General features: G+C 42.7%; 1 protein-coding gene across 4 annotated transcripts in view; it reads right to left on the bottom strand.

Annotated features, from left to right (window-relative positions):
• Nucleotides 1–14,697, bottom strand: part of MAK (male germ cell associated kinase) — a 36,779-nt gene extending 22,082 nt beyond the window's left edge. For 2 of the 4 annotated variants that reach the window (XM_075416950.1, XM_075416952.1), the window contains exons 1-8: nt 14,643–14,697; nt 9,926–10,026; nt 9,060–9,402; nt 7,246–7,300; nt 6,186–6,307; nt 5,064–5,143; nt 1,498–1,630; nt 1,235–1,406 (exon numbers count right to left, since the gene is read on the bottom strand). In XM_075416950.1, coding sequence (XP_075273065.1) covers nt 1,235–1,406; nt 1,498–1,630; nt 5,064–5,143; nt 6,186–6,307; nt 7,246–7,300; nt 9,060–9,160 — 663 coding nt within the window. In that variant the 5' untranslated portion in view covers nt 9,161–9,402; nt 9,926–10,026; nt 14,643–14,697. Of the gene's footprint in view, nt 1–1,234; nt 1,407–1,497; nt 1,631–5,063; nt 5,144–6,185; nt 6,308–7,245; nt 7,301–9,059; nt 9,403–9,925; nt 10,027–13,431; nt 13,494–14,642 lie in introns of those variants that run through there. The other 2 variants (XM_075416953.1, XM_075416951.1) reach the window with 2 other exon arrangements.
• Nucleotides 14,698–16,793: the final 2,096 nt, after the last annotated feature.

Raw genomic sequence — 16,793 nt, 5'->3', positions numbered from 1 at the left:
CCTCATAGAAGAGATGCTCCAGTCCCCTAATCATCTTCGTAGCCCTCCACTGGACTCCAGTAGTTCTTTGTCTTTCTTGAACTGGTGAGCCCAGAACTGGACACAGTGCTCCAGATGCAGCCTCACCAGGGCACAGTAGAGGGGGAAGAGAACCTCCCTTGACCTGCTGGCCACACTCCTCTTAATGCACCCCAGGACACCATTAGCCTTCTTGGCAACCAGGGCATACTGCTGGCTCATGGTCATCTTGTCATCCACCAGGACACCCAGGTCCCTCTCCACAGAGCTGCTATCCAGCAGGTCCACCTCAAGCCTGTACTGGTGCTTGGGGTTGTTCCTCCCCAGGTGCAGGACCCTGCACTTCCCCTTGTTTTTCTCTCCCACCCTCAGGTTTTCCAGATCTAGAAACTCAGTGTTCAGTCAGTTATTTCACCAAGTTCTGTTTGTGCCCATAAAGTACTGATATACATCTGCCATCTCTTACATTATTCTCCAAAAAATATTTATATTATATGGTCTATTTTCAATTTATTCAAAATGTCAAAGGTAAGCTTATTCTTTTATTGCATGTCCACATATCCATTTGCTAAAATACCTTTTTAATGGAAGTAAATATAATTGCATACATTTTTATATGCATCACCCAAACCTTCCTTGTGATTTTAAATAGTATTTAGCCTGTCCAGAAAATAATTGAAAATAATTGTTTCCTCTCTAAACTACTGCACATTTTTCCTCCATTACTTTTTGTTGCTAATAATATTTATGAGAGATCTGTGTTTGAGATCAAATGTTTCCTTTATGCTTTAAACATAAGAAAAGTATAATTTGTCCTATTTATGGTATCTTCTACAAGCTCCAAATTCTGGCCTAGGAGAATTACACTTCCAGCAATAGAAAGTAAAGTGGCTGTGGCAAAATGAAATCCTAGGAGGCTTCTGATTTTCTTTCCACTACGCATAGCTTTAAATAACTAAAACAATTTTATCTGGCTTTCATCAGAAGAGAGCAGGGCTACACAACAGATGCTAATATACCACAAAAGACTAGCACTACGTGCCTTAAGGGAAGCTTAAAAGAAATACAGCTGAGAAAACCTTAAGTCTGCAGGAAACTTACCAAAAACAATAATTTATACGTATGTTCCAAAAGAGAGATAACATTCAATGTTTTATAAAAATTTTATTTAACTTTAAAAAAAAAATACAATTGTGTGAGTTTTTCTAAGCCTTACCTTCTTTGGAGTCCCTAATACTTGGCAAATTTTGAAGATTTCATCTACTTCACTTGTGCCTGGGAAAAGAGGTCTTAGTGTGTATAATTCAGCCATTATGCTGCCAACTGCCCACAAATCAATAGGTGAGCTATAAATAGACGATCTTAGCAAAACTTCAGGAGCACGGTACCTATGAGGATGAAAAGAAATAATAGATAAATTAAAACAGTAAGAAAAAGGTAATTAGTTAAGATAATGTATTAACTTTTTAATATACTTACCACCTGGTCGAAACATAATCTGTATAAGGTGGCTGAGATCTTAGTTCTCTAGCCAAACCAAAATCCGCTATTTTCACAAGTTCTGGTCCAATACAGAGAAGGTTTTCAGGCTTCATATCTCTATGAAAAAATCCTATAGAAGACCAGACAGAAAAGAACAGCAAATTATTGTGTCATCAATGTGTTAAACAGCAACCTCTATTAGAGTAATCCAAAATTTACTTTGGGATGTTTTGGAAGAATATAGCGGTTTGTGTGTGTGTGTGTCTTTTCCCTGTGGTTTTTTTTTTTTTTTAATTTTAATTCGACATGAAAGAACGGTAACCCTCCCCCAACAAGCACACACATTTTCCCTCCAGTGATTATTATGCCAAATGTTTTTAAATTAACAAATGTAAACTTTTATTAATGCACTAAGGAAAATGAATTGGCTACTGCAGCTATATCAAATAACAAACCAATTTCAGAATGAAATCTTTTGCAAAAGCTACAACTGCTTTGTCAGTTTTGGATAATGGAAAACTGAGCATCTGACACACTTACTTGATTTATAAAATTCCTTGAATGATTTTTTAATTAGTTTATTTCTCATTGTGACAACAATTTGCAGACATAGATATATAAAAGATATGAAAATTCTGCTCAGGAATGCTAATATTGGTAACACAGGCACATAAAGTTTCTTTAATGCTTGCTGTTGCCTTGAGCACCCATGTATCTGGACAGCAGTTAACTTGCTAAGATCAATTCTGCTGTTTAATTGCTACACACAATTTGTCATAAAATAAATCAATTTAAAATTCACTTGTTACAATAAAGCATTTGATTTCTGCATGCAGAAACTGACAACTACTGTAAGAAATTGGCTGAAATTATTACAGTGAAATGTATGTGTTCGAATTTATCATACCCGTCATTCCCAAACACTTACGGTCAAAACAAAATATTAATATTGTAACTTAGAAATGGCAGTTTTTCTTAAATTCTAGATTTCTCATTTATTTCACATAGGAATGAGGAAGGAAGAGAGGATGTTAATAATCAGAGAACAGTATATGATCTTGATCAGAAAGACATAAAATGGCAATTTCTGGGTATTTGATAATACTGAACAGAACTAACTATTTATGTGAATTCATCAACAGGCCTCACCAGGGTACACGAAAGCCAATCAGAGATCACTGGGAACACTCTTTCTTATTTAATTTTCAGATAATATTTTATTGTCTTCGGAAAGTTTTAAAGATACCAATGTGATGTGAAGGAGTACAAAATAAAAAGAGTTGAGCAAGAGAGTAAATTACTACTTTTCTTTAAATGCAAAGGAGCTTAATACCAGTACTTCAGAACACAGTTTGCAGACAGATATTAAAACGTGAGCATTAAAAGTTCTGTAAATGCTGTGAAACTTCTTGTTGTTGTGAGCACACACCACCTCTTATAAGAATCACAGAATCACAGAATAGTAGGGGTTGGAAGGGACCTCTGTGGGTCATCTAGTCCAACGCTCCTGCCGAAGCAGGGTCACCTACAGCAGGCTGCACAGGACCTTGTCCAGGTGGGTCTTGAATATCTCCAGAGAAGGAGACTCCACAGCCTCCCTGGGCAGCCTGTTCCAGTGCTCCATCACCCTCAGAGGGAAGAAGTTCTTCCTCATGTTCAGACGGAACTTCCTGTGCCTCAGTTTGTGCCCATTGCCCCTTGTCCTGTCACTGGGCACCACTGAAAAGAGCTTGGCCCCATCCTCCTGACACCCACCCTTCAGATATTTATAAGCATTTATTAGGTCCCCTCGCAGCCTTCTCTTCTTCAGGCTGAACAAGCCCAGCTCCCTCAGCCTCTCCTCGTAGGGGAGATGTTCCAGTCCCCTCATCATCCTTGTAGCCCTCCGCTGGACTCTCTCCAGTAGCTCTTCATATTTCTTGAACTGGGGAGCCCAGAACTGGACACAGTACTCCAGATGGGGCCTCACTATGGCAGTGTAGAGGGGAAGGAGAACCTCCCTCGTCCTGCTGGCCACACTCTTCTTGATGCACCCCAGGATTCCATTGGCTTTCTTGGCAGCCAGGGCACACTGCTGGCTCATGGTTAACCTGTCGTCCACCAGGACACCCAGGTCCCTCTCAGCAGAGCTGCTCTCCAGCAGGTCCACCCCAAGCCTGTACTGGTGCATGAGGTTGTTCCTCCCCAGGTGCAGGACCCTGCGTTTGCCTTTGTTGAACCTCATCAGGTTCCTCTCTGCCCAGCTTTCCAGCCTATCCAGGTCACGCTGAATGGCAACACAGCCTTCCGGTGTGTCTACCACACCTCCCAGTTTGGTGTCATCAGCAAACTTGCTGAGGGTACATTCTAACTCTTCATCCAGGTCGTTGATGAAGAAGTTGAACAAGACTGGGCCCAGTACTGACCCCTGGGGGACACCACTTGTTACCAGCCTCCAACTAGACTCAGGGCCACTGATGACAACCCTCTGAGTTCTGCCATTCAGCCAGTTCTCTATCCACTTCACCGACCACTCATCCAGCCCACACTTCCTCAGCTTCCCTAGGAGGATATCATGGGAGACTGTGTCGAAAGCCTTGCTGAAGTCCAGGTAGACAACATCCACAGCTCTCCCTTCGTCTACCCAGCCAGTCATGTCATCGTAGAAAGCTATTAGATTGGTCAGTCATGATTTCCCCTTGGTGAATCCATGCTGACTACTCCTGATAACCTTCTTTTCTTCCACTTGCTTGATGATGGCCTCCAGGATAAGCTGCTCCATCACCTTTCCCAGGATGGAGGTGAGGCTGACCGGCCTGTAGTTCCCTGGGCCCTCCTTCTTGCCCTTTTTGAAGACTGGAGTGACACTGGCCTTTCTCCAGTCCTCGGGCACCTCTCCTGTCCTCCAGGACCTCTCAAAGATGATGGAGAGTGGCTCAGCAATGACATCCGCCAGCTCTCTCAGCACTCGTGGGTGCATTCCATCGGGGCCCATGGATTTGTGGACGTCTAGATCACTTAAGTGATCCCTCACACAGTCCTCCTCGACCAAGGGAAAGAATTACAAGCACAGTCTAAATAAAAGTCCCATCTCCTAAAATATTTAAATCCAGGTTGTATTTGATAAGGAGACTGTTTGAATTTCTTAGTGAACAAGTTATTTTCATATTTTTTTAGATGTAGGGTATCAGTTATAGTATCTCAAGGCAGGAGAATCTGCCATCTGTAAAGTATCAATGCTCCTTAAATAGACCTTTTTGAGGAAACAGAAACGCACAGTATAGCACAGCATACAAGTTTCTTTAGTTTGTTTATTCATCTGGTAACTAAGGCAGAAAAAAGTACTAAACAGGGTATGAACAATAACCAATGCTTTTAAAAAGAAAGAGGAAAATCTGATTATAGTAAAACAAAGTGTAACTTCAAGTATGTTTTAAAAATGCACCATACTTGAAAGGGTTGAGAATAATTTTCATTAGAGATAATTACTAGCTTTTGCTAGATATTTTTATTCATGTTATTACTGTGCATTATCTTATATTTTACAAAAGTGCTACACAGTTAAACTCTAGTATGAAACCTACCGTGCTTATGGATAAAAGCTAGCCCTTGTAGTATCTGATACATCATGTTTCTGATGACTGACTCCGGGAACAACTTGTTTCTGTGAAGAAACAGATTAACAACTTCACATAATTAAAAAAACAATGTATTTTCAGAACATATGTGTTTCTTCATTTTGCACAACACATCATGAACAGATGAAAACAGACCCGTCAAGTCTTGTGCACAAAGTAAGACAGAGGCAACTAGCTCTCACCTCAAAACTCGCTTGCTGCCAGGCCTTAATTTCACTCATTTCCAGTGCTGCAGAGAGGTTCATGATCTGATCCCTCTGCAGAAGCTGGCTGGCCAGCAGCATGCTTGACCAGACGAACAAGGAATGCACAGTAATGTAGGAAGGAAGAGACCGCCCAGCACAGCACTGTGGTAGGTGTGTCACCCAGCCGTACCCCTGAGGGAACCCCGACTGAGAGCAGTGCGGCTCAGCTGCAGGGTAACATCGTGCTAACATCGCTAGCAGCTATCTCAGGATGCCAGTCAAAGAGCTTTGCACGTTGGGAGATAAAGGCACATGACTATGTCTGAAGGAAACACACACTAAAGGCAAAAGCATTCAGCAAAGAAAAATGTTATTGAAAAGGCAGGTCCTGTTCCAAAGTCCACCTTGCAAGCCTTGCTAGGTACTGTTTGTCCAAGATTGCAACATCACACAGTTTGTCCGTATACAGGTCCCTTATAAGCATGCATGCATGCAGATGGCCATCCCCACCTTGAGCCAAATCCATGAGCAAAAGCAGAACGAACAGTGTTTATCCAATCCTTCATACATTAAAGTGAAGGCTAATAAAGGAAAAAAAAAAAAAGTGTTTGGAATTTCTCTCATGGCTCTACACACCAAAGACATGCAAACGATCGCGTTGACAACTGAACAAACTTATTTCCAAAAGCATTACAATATGCAACATCGTAATGCGCAGCAATGCAGAATTCTACCCTCAGATAAGCAGATGCAGCAACTCCTGCGCATCAGTGGGGCTGCAAGAAGAGCCAAAACCAGAAATTCCAATGCGTTCTTCAAGATAGCGTAAGAATCACTAACTGAAGCATGATAGCACGTTAATTGTTCTGTGAAAAAGACATACCTGTCCTTCATTAACTGATAAAGATTTTCCTTCATGTATTCAAATACAAAGTAAAGGTGGTCATTTTCTCGTATGACTTCTTTCAATTTTATTACATTGGCATGATTTAGCTTCTTCAGCGACTGTAATAGAGCAAAACATGGCTTCAGATAACTCAGTGACTTTGATTCCTTATCAGAACTAAATTTTTAACATGTAAAAGTTTCTAGCACAGACTTTATGAAACATGCCCATCTGACAGTCTGTATTTATCTTGTAATCTCTGTTTCAAAGAACAACAAAACAGCATGTTAAATTAATTTCAAAATAAAAGCAGCAACGATATTAATAGTAGTTTAAAACTTCTGTTTCTAGGGATTACATCATAGCTGAGGTGAAGATTAACACAAAAACCTAATTCCCTACAATGAAAGGCATTTCTGAAGCTGTAACAGCTCTTCCTCACAGAACTGAACAGGAGAACACAGCAATTTTTGTGCTAAGAAATTTTCACAACCAAGGATTCTTTTTCAGGTGTTCTTTCTGGAGATACTGATTATGTGCAATCTCCAGTAAGTTAAATCTAAATTATGGATACCCACCTCCTTTGTGATGGAGCTTTGTATATACAGAAAATCAGATGCCTGAAACATGGGATGACTTGGAATTTAAGCCCACGATTTCAAGTGTTATTCTATAATTTGGCTAGCCAGAACTGCCAGTGCTTTCTACAAATGCCCCACATACAAGACACCAGGACTGGCTATACACCTAGAAATCTGCCAGCAGACTGAAAAAGCAGGATGGTAAAACACAGAAGCACAGACAAAATCAATTTATCTTTTCTCAAAGACAAGAGGCTTGGCTATAAGACATGGCCGCTGCTTGAGAATAGCGGGATATTCCACAAAGCAGCAGAAGCTCTAGGAGTGCCAGCAGCCCATGGCTTTGTGGAATCTGCCACCCCCATTTAAAGAGTTCACAGCATTTGGCCTTATGCTTGAACATTGTACATGTCCTTTTCCTTCATGCAAACCTAACCAGACACTTATTTTTAAGGGTGGTATGTTCAGCGCTTTACCTTGACTTCTCTCAAATTCATACATTCATCCCATGAATAGAACTTTCTTTTCATTCTGAAATACAAGTCCAAGATAAAAGTATTTTCAGTGAACAGTACAGAATGCTTTTAGAACAAAAAACATCTAAACATGTTAGTTTCCAATTGTAGCATTAGCTGTATTTTGAACTCAAAACATTCTAGAATACCCATCACCAACATAACTAAAAACAAACTCAACTCAGAATTGCTGAAGTGTTTGAGGATTAATCACTGCAAACATATTTCAGAGGAGTAGTTAGCCAAAGAGACCACGACACCCCAAGTATTTATAAAAAACATGGGGGGGACAAAATCCCTTTGTATCATTTGAACTGTGTTCTTAATAACAAGGAAAGCAACAGTGATGCTGCACATAAAACGTGCATGTTTCAAACCAGAAAAAAAAATATTTGTGTCTAAGTTGCACATTTTAGGAAAACAAGAAAATTGTATTTTTGAAATCTGCAAAGTACCTCGACTGCTTAACATTATCATTAAGCATCCGACTTGATCAGTCATTTTACAAACCTGTTCCAAGCTACCAAATACCAAATACAAATGGTTTCATTTCTTTTAAGCAACATACGTACAGACAATAGTCTCTAAACTAATCGTTATATATAACAGTGTAATACATTTATTTGTAAGCCTTGAGTAGATACAAACATGGATATTCAGTGTTGCTCAGATCTTGGGATAGGGTTGTGAATGTAATGTTATTTGCTGTGTTTCTGTAATTTCTAACACCTAGAGTGAATGATTTAAACCCAAGATTTTAATTTAAAATAAACACATATTCAACTAAAACTGTCCCCCCACAAATCCCAAACTTAAAAACCACACGAAAGAATTCCAAATCCTGAAATCATGAGAATGAAAAACACTTCCCACAAAATGTTGTTCCCTTTGCCTAAAAAAAAAAAAAAAAGATAAACAAATGCTGATTTTTGTTTTTTAGCTTACATTAACATTATTAACTTAGGTAACAGTACTAGCAGTACATGGAGAAACATGAAATTCTCATAAATTCTTAAAACAACAGTCAGTTATATTACAATTATCTTTCTCCATAATCCATGGAGATTAATCCATAAATGAAGAAAAAAAATCTCAGCAACATACAGTTTCTGGTATTTCAATTTACGCTTTACACCCTGCTTGCAAGAATACAAGGAGAACTTCCCCCCTCTTCTAGTCCAATTTTTGTTGTTTTGTAATAATATTTTCAGACAAGTATGACAACACTGATAAGTACACACAACATAACTTTATTAGATCCAAGGAGATAGCCTTTATTTACCTGACCAGATTGTCACCTAGTGTTTATCATTGTAGCAGTATCTGAAAATTAATGCAGTACCTAAAAAGATTGGGGAGGTGGTGGAAAGGTATTTCAGATCCACCCATTAAGATGGGGTTTCTCACAATTTATATAAACAAACTCCCTAATTAATCAACTGCAAGTTCAGTTTTCCTTTTCCTTTGGTGTTAGCCTAACAACATTGTTAGAAGGAAGCGTGTTTAACTGAACAAAAGCAGCATGCAATTTTATAAGCCAAGATAAATCAGTAACTTATACAAACTGATGTGTCCCTCTATTGATCTGTTAGCTGAAGTCTGAGCCACAATCACCTTGCTAAGCATCTTAATTAAAAAAATTAATTTTGTTACATTAATTTCCTTAAAAAGGGACATTTTTTTCTCTTCTACACAGATGTCAGACAACAATAAAGCTAAAAGTAAAAATCTTTAAGCTTTTGCAAGTATTTTTACTGAATTTAGATGTCACATACCTTTTGATAGCCACAAGTTCTCCTGACTCGTTGCTCTTCCCCATCAACACACTGCCATAGGTGCCATCACCTAATTGTTTCATGATTGTGTAACGGTTCATTTTTTTTTTTTAAAGACCTGGACAACTAAACACTTACGAAATTCTAAATGCCTTCTGTTTTATTAAAGGATTCTATGCTCTTTGATCTTCTTGGAGAAATCTTCTTCCAGACTGTTTTATGTTAGTGAATGTCTTCTCATAACAGAGCGGGATATTCACTAGTCTCCTCCAAATTACAGCTACTTTGAGATCCAGACATAAAGTTTAAAAGACAGAAGAACACGGCCATTCTCACATAGATCCTTAGGAAGAAAAAAAAAAAAGAATAAGGAAATATGTAATTTTACAGTATTTTAGGAAAGAGACACTATTATTTCTATCTAACAATAACAACCCCCAGATCTGCATGTGTTCTTTAAATAGAGTCCTTCAATACAACTAGTTCCTTTAAATCCTTCAAACCACAGAAGGTGCCTAGTATAGGATTAGGGTTAGAGTAAGCAGGGCCTGGAGAGTCAAGATTACTGTCCTAATTCCCTAGAACCAGAGAAGTGAGTTTAAGGGTGCTGTTCTCTGGTGGAACTCCTTATTCTTAATTTGCAGAGAGCGGCAGGTTCCCAATCTGTAACAAAGGCAGGGCTGAAGTTGGGGAAAACAGACAGAAGAAGCCAAATTTCGCACAAGTTGCTATAGTAAACCTAGCGTCCAAATGCTGTGTTTTGGATTGGTAGTGCAAGCAGGCTTGCTATGCTTAAAGTTAGTGAGGAAAGGAGGTGAAGAAGCTGCATTCTTCACCAAGGTAAATCGAGTTGTTTGTAAACGTACCTGGATATCTTGCTCTGAAGTTCACAGAATTCTTAGTCTGTAGCCATGTTAGGATTAGACACAGTAACGGCTGAAGAGTTTAGTGCTGAGTTTTACAAAGCCTGCAGAGAGAAGTATGGAGCTTATGTGCATTGGTATGGAAGACTAGATCTGAATTGTCATTTGGAAAAGAATTCAGACTAAACAATGTTGAATTTTCATCTTTGAATATATGTAAACCTTAATTTGAATCCTGATCCCAATTTAAATCTGAACCCTAGCTTTCATTATAAAGGATGCTATCTGTCACCAACGCTTCAGATGAAGGCCATAGGTCTTGTGCACAAACCCTAATTCCAACCTCAGCACCAGCTGCTAGACACAATCCTAAAAACTGATGTTAAGGCACTTACACAAGCTCACAGTAGTCATCCACATATTTATGCAGGCCTAGGAAAAACTAACAAGCAATTGCTATATCGTTTACTCACCGTAACCCAAATGCTTAAACACAAACAAACCATTGACTGCTAACCAAATTCCAGCATTATTTCAAACTTTTGCCTCTGCTGTCTGAAAATGCAAAATAAAGCTCAAATCAACTGGCATCCACTGTCAGCCTACCTCTATAAGAGATGCAGCATTCAGCATGCAACTCTGTTGTCCTTATCCTTATGCCAGAATTAGCTACAGGCTGCTAAGGCTGTCCAAACAGATTAAGGAACTCAAATTCAGCTGGTAACAAGCCTCAGGCCTGAGATTTACAAGCCTGGCAAAATTCAGCAATAAAATTGGCCTCTTATGAGCGTGAACGCAGCATTCCCGAGTAGACTAGCCTGCTGTGTAAGGGAAACATCTGCCTGGACAATACACCGATGTTACTAAGCTGTTACTCAAAGTGCTGCTTCCTTGCAGAAGTCATAAGGTGCACCTCATTACTCCCTGTTGCTTCTGTTACCAGGGAGGAATCTTACACCAGCTGTCAAGATGACAGTTACAAGTGACCTAGTGGACATCTCGATTTCTAACCTTTGCACCAGACAACCACCAGTTTGGCAGTGAAAAATATAAAGAAGATTTTATCCCCCCACCCCCCCCCCCGGTCATCGCTACAGTAAAATAAGATCACTGGTTAACAGCATATTCTATAACAAAGCTAAAAAGCCGATTTAACAAAAAGTAACAATCATAGACAATTCAAATGACGACTGGGTTTTAGACTAGACTTTCACATATTTAAGCCTATTGTTTTTCTTGGGATTCAGCTTTATATCTTATTCCCCAAAGTGCCTACATGTACTGTAGTCTTTAATGCCTTGAATAATGCCATTTCTTCAACAAGACTATTTGTGGATTCCAGTAATAAGCAGATGATCAAGTGTTTATGCCAAGTTAAGATACATACTACATACATATCTTGCAAGTTATCAAGTTAGTTTTATACATATATTAAAAAAACAACAAAAACTTTCTGAAAGTATTCTAATACACATTTTAAAACATAGCACCTGCATCTAAAGGATCAGCAATGATCAGCTGTGTATGCATTTTGTGCATAGGTATACACAGGCATATAACATCGAGTGAAATTCAATGTAACAGGATTTGGGTGCCTGTGTTTCTCTGTTTCAACAAATATCACTGTACATTAAGGCACAGTTTTCAGAGGGGATTCAGCAATATCTACCAAAGATAACCCTAGCCTGAACTCCTAGAGTTACATACATTAAAAAGTTGGAGAACTCGTATGCATTTCATGCCCAACCTTTTGCTGTCTAACGAAGCGAACCAAAATACCAAGACGAAAACCTCTATTTGCAATAAACAGACACAGATCTAGACACAAACCTCAAGTTTTGACCTTTAAGTCCTCCAATTTTGGTACCTAAATCCTATCAGCTTTCCAAGTAATTTTTGGAGTATAAATTAATCACATGCTTTTACAATTATTCCTTTTGTCCAGTCCTATTACTTCAGCATGTGCACTTGAAACAGTATCACATAAAGCGTTTCTTCCCTCCAGAAGTCCGATGTAATGTAACACATCACAGACACAACTGTTCTGTAATGTATTTTATTGCCTTACTCCTTTTCTGCTGAACACTGTAATTTTTAGGGTATGAAAACACTATCAATTAAAGCAGAGAAATGTCAGCACATTCCTTCAATAGTCAAACGGAAGTGTCAAAATCGCTCTATGGAAATGCACAAAACCAGGTGTGAAAACTACGTACCATGACAACAATATCTATGTACCATCACACATACTGCACATATTCACCGCCACACTGATGCACACTAGGCCATTCCGCTAATGGCCCTCATGAAATCATGAGTTGTCTTGGTCACTCACAGTTAACACAAAAGGCAAACAGGGAAACTCTTACAGTGAGACATCATCAACTGAAAACTAACCAAATGTACTAGAACAAAACGACTGCAGGTTTCACACTTGACTCTAAGCTCTTCTCCAACACTTCAGAGATTTCATCCTTCATACAGAACTATCTAAAAAAATTTATAGAGTTCCGTGGACAGCTAAACAGTCAATTTTGCAGCAATGCCACGGCACGCAGCAGTCCATAAGAAATGCTGGAGGGTGCCGGAGGTTTGCTGACCAAGAAGTACAGCACTGGATCCTGCAAGGCTCTCACTGCCGCCATCGACCAACACTAGAATAAATGAGGCTGCCAAGCACTTGCGTTTATCAGCCTGGTGTGACACCAGGGTCAGGGGCTCCTTTCGGTCTTACTGGAATTACAGAGCATGATGAGCTGGAATATAAACGCTCCAGAGATTCACATTTCACTACAACAGGCTTCTGCACACTTTGTACTTTGCACCACAGGTACTCAGCTCAGGTGAACAATTTTTTCTCTGTGGTCTCTATTTTTTCCCAATTTGCAGTTCAGTTTTCTCTTTAGTACCAACCTGGGGAACAGCAAGGGCTCAACCGAGCTTTTATGGTTAATCAAGCCTCTGAAGTGGCCTTTCCCATCCTAAAGCTTGTATGATATTATTTCCTCAGTGATATGAAGCTCTAAAATTTAAAATTGTCATAATAGCCAGCTGCCAAACTGAAAAGAGAAATCCTACTGTAAACAACAGCTTGTTTTATACTCTTAATGACATACTGCCCATAATCTCTTCACACAGGATTAACAAAGGATTAAAGCAGGGGACAAATAGAGGACAAAATACAATAGCTTGAAAGAATATAGTAATTTGTGCAAGTTTAAAGAATCTAAACAAGTACTAAGTAATTTAAGCAAACTTTCACTTTTACTATATTACTGGCATTTTAATTTAAGCACTAGCAACAACTTTAAATTATTTTACATGTCCGAATTACATCTCAAAATGTAACGAATAACAGGAAATAATCTGCATTTCTGCTGTACTTTACCAAAAGTTTTACATTTGCATGCTAAATAAGCTGCTCTCAAATTAAAATACAAACTAGGATACATGACCCAATAAAGACCTCCCACACAGACAAACAAAACTTACAACCGAATTTCACCAACCTGTTTACAGCAGCTGTTGAAATCACCAGAACCGCTCACATAGCATGGTACTACTCCCAAGGACCACACCTGGCAGCACTGCACAGTACAGAACGTATCCTGACACAAGCTTTTCAAGTTTTTTTTTTTTAAAAACACACCAACAACCACAAATCAACAAATTGTTGCTACAAGAACCTTCTTCATAGTGCCTGTAGGTTACTAAAGCTGACAGTAATCAGGTTCCATGACAGGTGGATCCAGTTCTTGAGATTAACTACAAATCCATTACTCTAATCAAAGAGCAGCTGTTATTTAAAAGCATGAATGCTCAGCTGCAAGTAAGAAGTTAACAACACTGACAATAAATATTTGTACTTTAAAATATACCGGCTTCAATAAATTTTTAAAAAAAGTCTCCTCAAAAGTCTAATACGTTGTGCCACTTCTTTGTATTGGGCGTTCAGGATGGGGCACACGAAAGAGCAGGAACTCCAGTTTGCTGGAAGTATCTTCCCTCGCTTTGCTCCAAACCAGCTCTGGTTTCAAACCAAATGACCCGCACCAACGTTCTCAGGCGTGTTCCAACATCCCCGAGCCAGCACGGTTACCTCTTCCCACCCTGGCGAAACCTCCTGCCGCAGCACAACGAGCGGCAAGAGCGAGTTTCGGGGCAGTAAAAGGGTTTCAGCGAGACCAGCTGCCGCCGGACTTGCCAGCCTCCAGCCTTGGGCAGCGTCCGGCAGGAGCACAGCCTGCCCATCTCCCAGCGCCTCCCCACCACCCCCAGCTTCCACAAGCGCCCGTCTGAGTTTCACCCGAGGACATTGGACATCCGCGCGCACGGTGGGAAGGGCAGCGCAGGTGTCCCCTCGCTTGCCTCGGCTGTGAAATTCAAGGCCGCCCGGCCTGCCAGCTTCACCCCGATTCTCGTCAGTAAGGCCTGGCCTCCCCTCGCTGACCCCGAACGCGTCAGGCTGTCGAGGCCTGGGCCTCGACCGGAGCCAAAGCAGGCGGGATCCCCGGCTCCACACGCCCTGATCCCCCCACAGCTCCCGAGCCCGGCGGGCGGGCAGCGGGAAAAGCCCACGGGTGACCCGGCCCACCCCGAGACGCCGTCCTCTTGGCGGGCGGGACGACGGACCCCGGGTCGCCCCTGCTCCAGCCTCAGCCGCCGGCTCCTTCACCGGCGTGGGGCCCTGGGGCCGCCGTCCACCCACCCACTCACTCACCAGCCGCCCGCAACCGCCGAGCCGCTCTGCCTCGTCGCCGTAGCGACAGCGGGCGGCACCCGCCGCTGGCCCCGCCCCCCCCGCCGCGGGGCGCGTCCCGGCGGCGGAGGGAGCCGGCGGAGGGACACCGGACGGCGCGGGGGCAAGTGGGATCCCCGTGCGTGGCGGCGCGGAGAGCCGTGGCACGCGTGTCCCGGCTGCCGGTGGCGCGTCCCGGTGCGCGGGGCCGGCCCGAGGGCGCCTTGGCCGCCGTTGGTGGCGGTGGTGGCGATCGCCGAGCCTCCGGCGCCTGCTGAGGGAAGGCCCCGCGGCTGCAAAATGCCCCCCCCGTGTTTGTGTTTTCTTGTTTATTGTAAGCGGTTTGTTCAGACACCCGTGGCGTGTGGCGACGCGGGGGAGAAGCCTCGCGTGCCGCGTCTGTTCTCAAACACTGCTGCTGTGACAGTGATCGTGGCGTTTCTCCTCAGTGCTTTGCAACCCGCATCGCTCCAGCGCGCCCAGAAGGCACGGGTAACGAAAACGGCGTATTTACTGCCCGAGAGAGCAATTTTGGCAGCGAAGGCTCATTTTAAGCTCTAATTCTCGACACCGGTTTGACCTTTCCTATTTTTTAACGCTCTTGAGCGCAAGAAAAGGAGGAGGAGAACTTTGCCGCCCGGTGACTGCTAGTGGCACCTCGGAGGCAGAAATTGATTTTAGAAATTCAGATTCGTCTCAGCTGCACCAAGCTGGCGGCTCAGGCTTGCTGGGCGAAAACGGGAAGCTGTCTTAATTATGCTCCCCCCCCGCCCCGTGCCTCGCTAACCGGTGTGGTAACTCTGTGATGGTTCCAGCGCCGCTGACAGATGAATTGCTCCTACCTGAAGTCAACTGGGCGGAAAGCGGGGCTATGGGAATCGGTTTCCTGGAATCTGAAGGATTTGGCCACTAGCACGCAGTTTGCTGCAATGAAAGTGGAAGCAAACAACATTATATTTTCTGAAACAGAATATGCCCATTTCCTGTGTTGAAATAAAACGCCAGAGGTGCCTCCCGGGTAAAATGAAGTTCAGAGGTGCGGCTCGGATGTGAGAAGGGAGAAGGTACCGACACCCCCGCGGGCAGAATTCGGACAGAGGTTCACCAGGAGCTGATCACACCTACCAAAGCATTGAACCCTGTGTTCACCTGCAAGGATGTGTTTGAATGCCGTTACGGGTACACGTGATGTGCGTGGCAGTACCTCTCCACCGTCGGTGGAGATGTGGAAACGGTGCAGCAGTTGCCCAGTGACTTGTCCTCCCTGCCCTCGTGTCCTTTCCTTTCTGTCTCAGCCTTGTTCCCCGGCTGCCCTGCTTTCCCAGTGACAGGCTCGCTCCTCTTCCTCCGGTGATGCCGCCCCATTTCCACAGCTATCCCTCCAGCTACGTTCCCTGTGGGGCCCCGGGGCTGACATGGGGCTGCCGGGGGTCTCGCTGTGCTGGTGTGCCTGGGCGCAAGACTGGTGTGTGAAGCTGTAACCCCTGCTCTGAAGAGATCAGACCGTGGAAGGGAAGGAAGCTACAGCTACTTTCATGCTTCTATCTGGGAAGGTCCTGCAACAGTGATCTTGGTCGCTTCTGGGGCATTTCTAGTCTAATTATGGTCAGTTATGAGAGATCTGGCACAAGCAAGGGGTCTGATATTTCAATAATTTCAGTATTATTTTTGCGCGGGTGCAGCGCTTGAGTCTAAATTCCGTTACTGGGACCTCATGTCCGTCAATCGTTGGTGCTTTCTGTAATGGTCCCTGACGTTTCTCATGCGGGAAGACGGAAAGGCTGTAGACAGAACTTGCCAGTGTTTCAGCCAAAGCGCAATGTGGCGCGGGGTTGCAGGACCAGCACTGCAACCCGGTCACTTAACACTTCGCTTTGTCATGAAGACGTGGGGAGGGTGCTGTGCTGTGCTCTTGCTGTGAACCAGGAAACCCCAGGAGAGGCAATGGTCTGGAACAAAGCGGCCCAGGAGCTGCAGCGATGTTTGTGAGCCTTGCGAAAGGACCTTCGAGAACATCCTCATGCACCTGCCGACCTGCTCATTTTACACAACACCGTGAGTGGGCCCACTGCTAATTTTGTGTTGAAAGAATCCTCTATGATTGTGGTCCTTAAAGGTGTCGATGCTTTGCTC

This window comes from Opisthocomus hoazin, chromosome 3, assembly GCF_030867145.1.
Source record: "Opisthocomus hoazin isolate bOpiHoa1 chromosome 3, bOpiHoa1.hap1, whole genome shotgun sequence".
Classification (NCBI taxonomy): domain Eukaryota; kingdom Metazoa; phylum Chordata; class Aves; order Opisthocomiformes; family Opisthocomidae; genus Opisthocomus; species Opisthocomus hoazin.
This window is presented reverse-complemented; position numbering and strand designations above follow the sequence as displayed.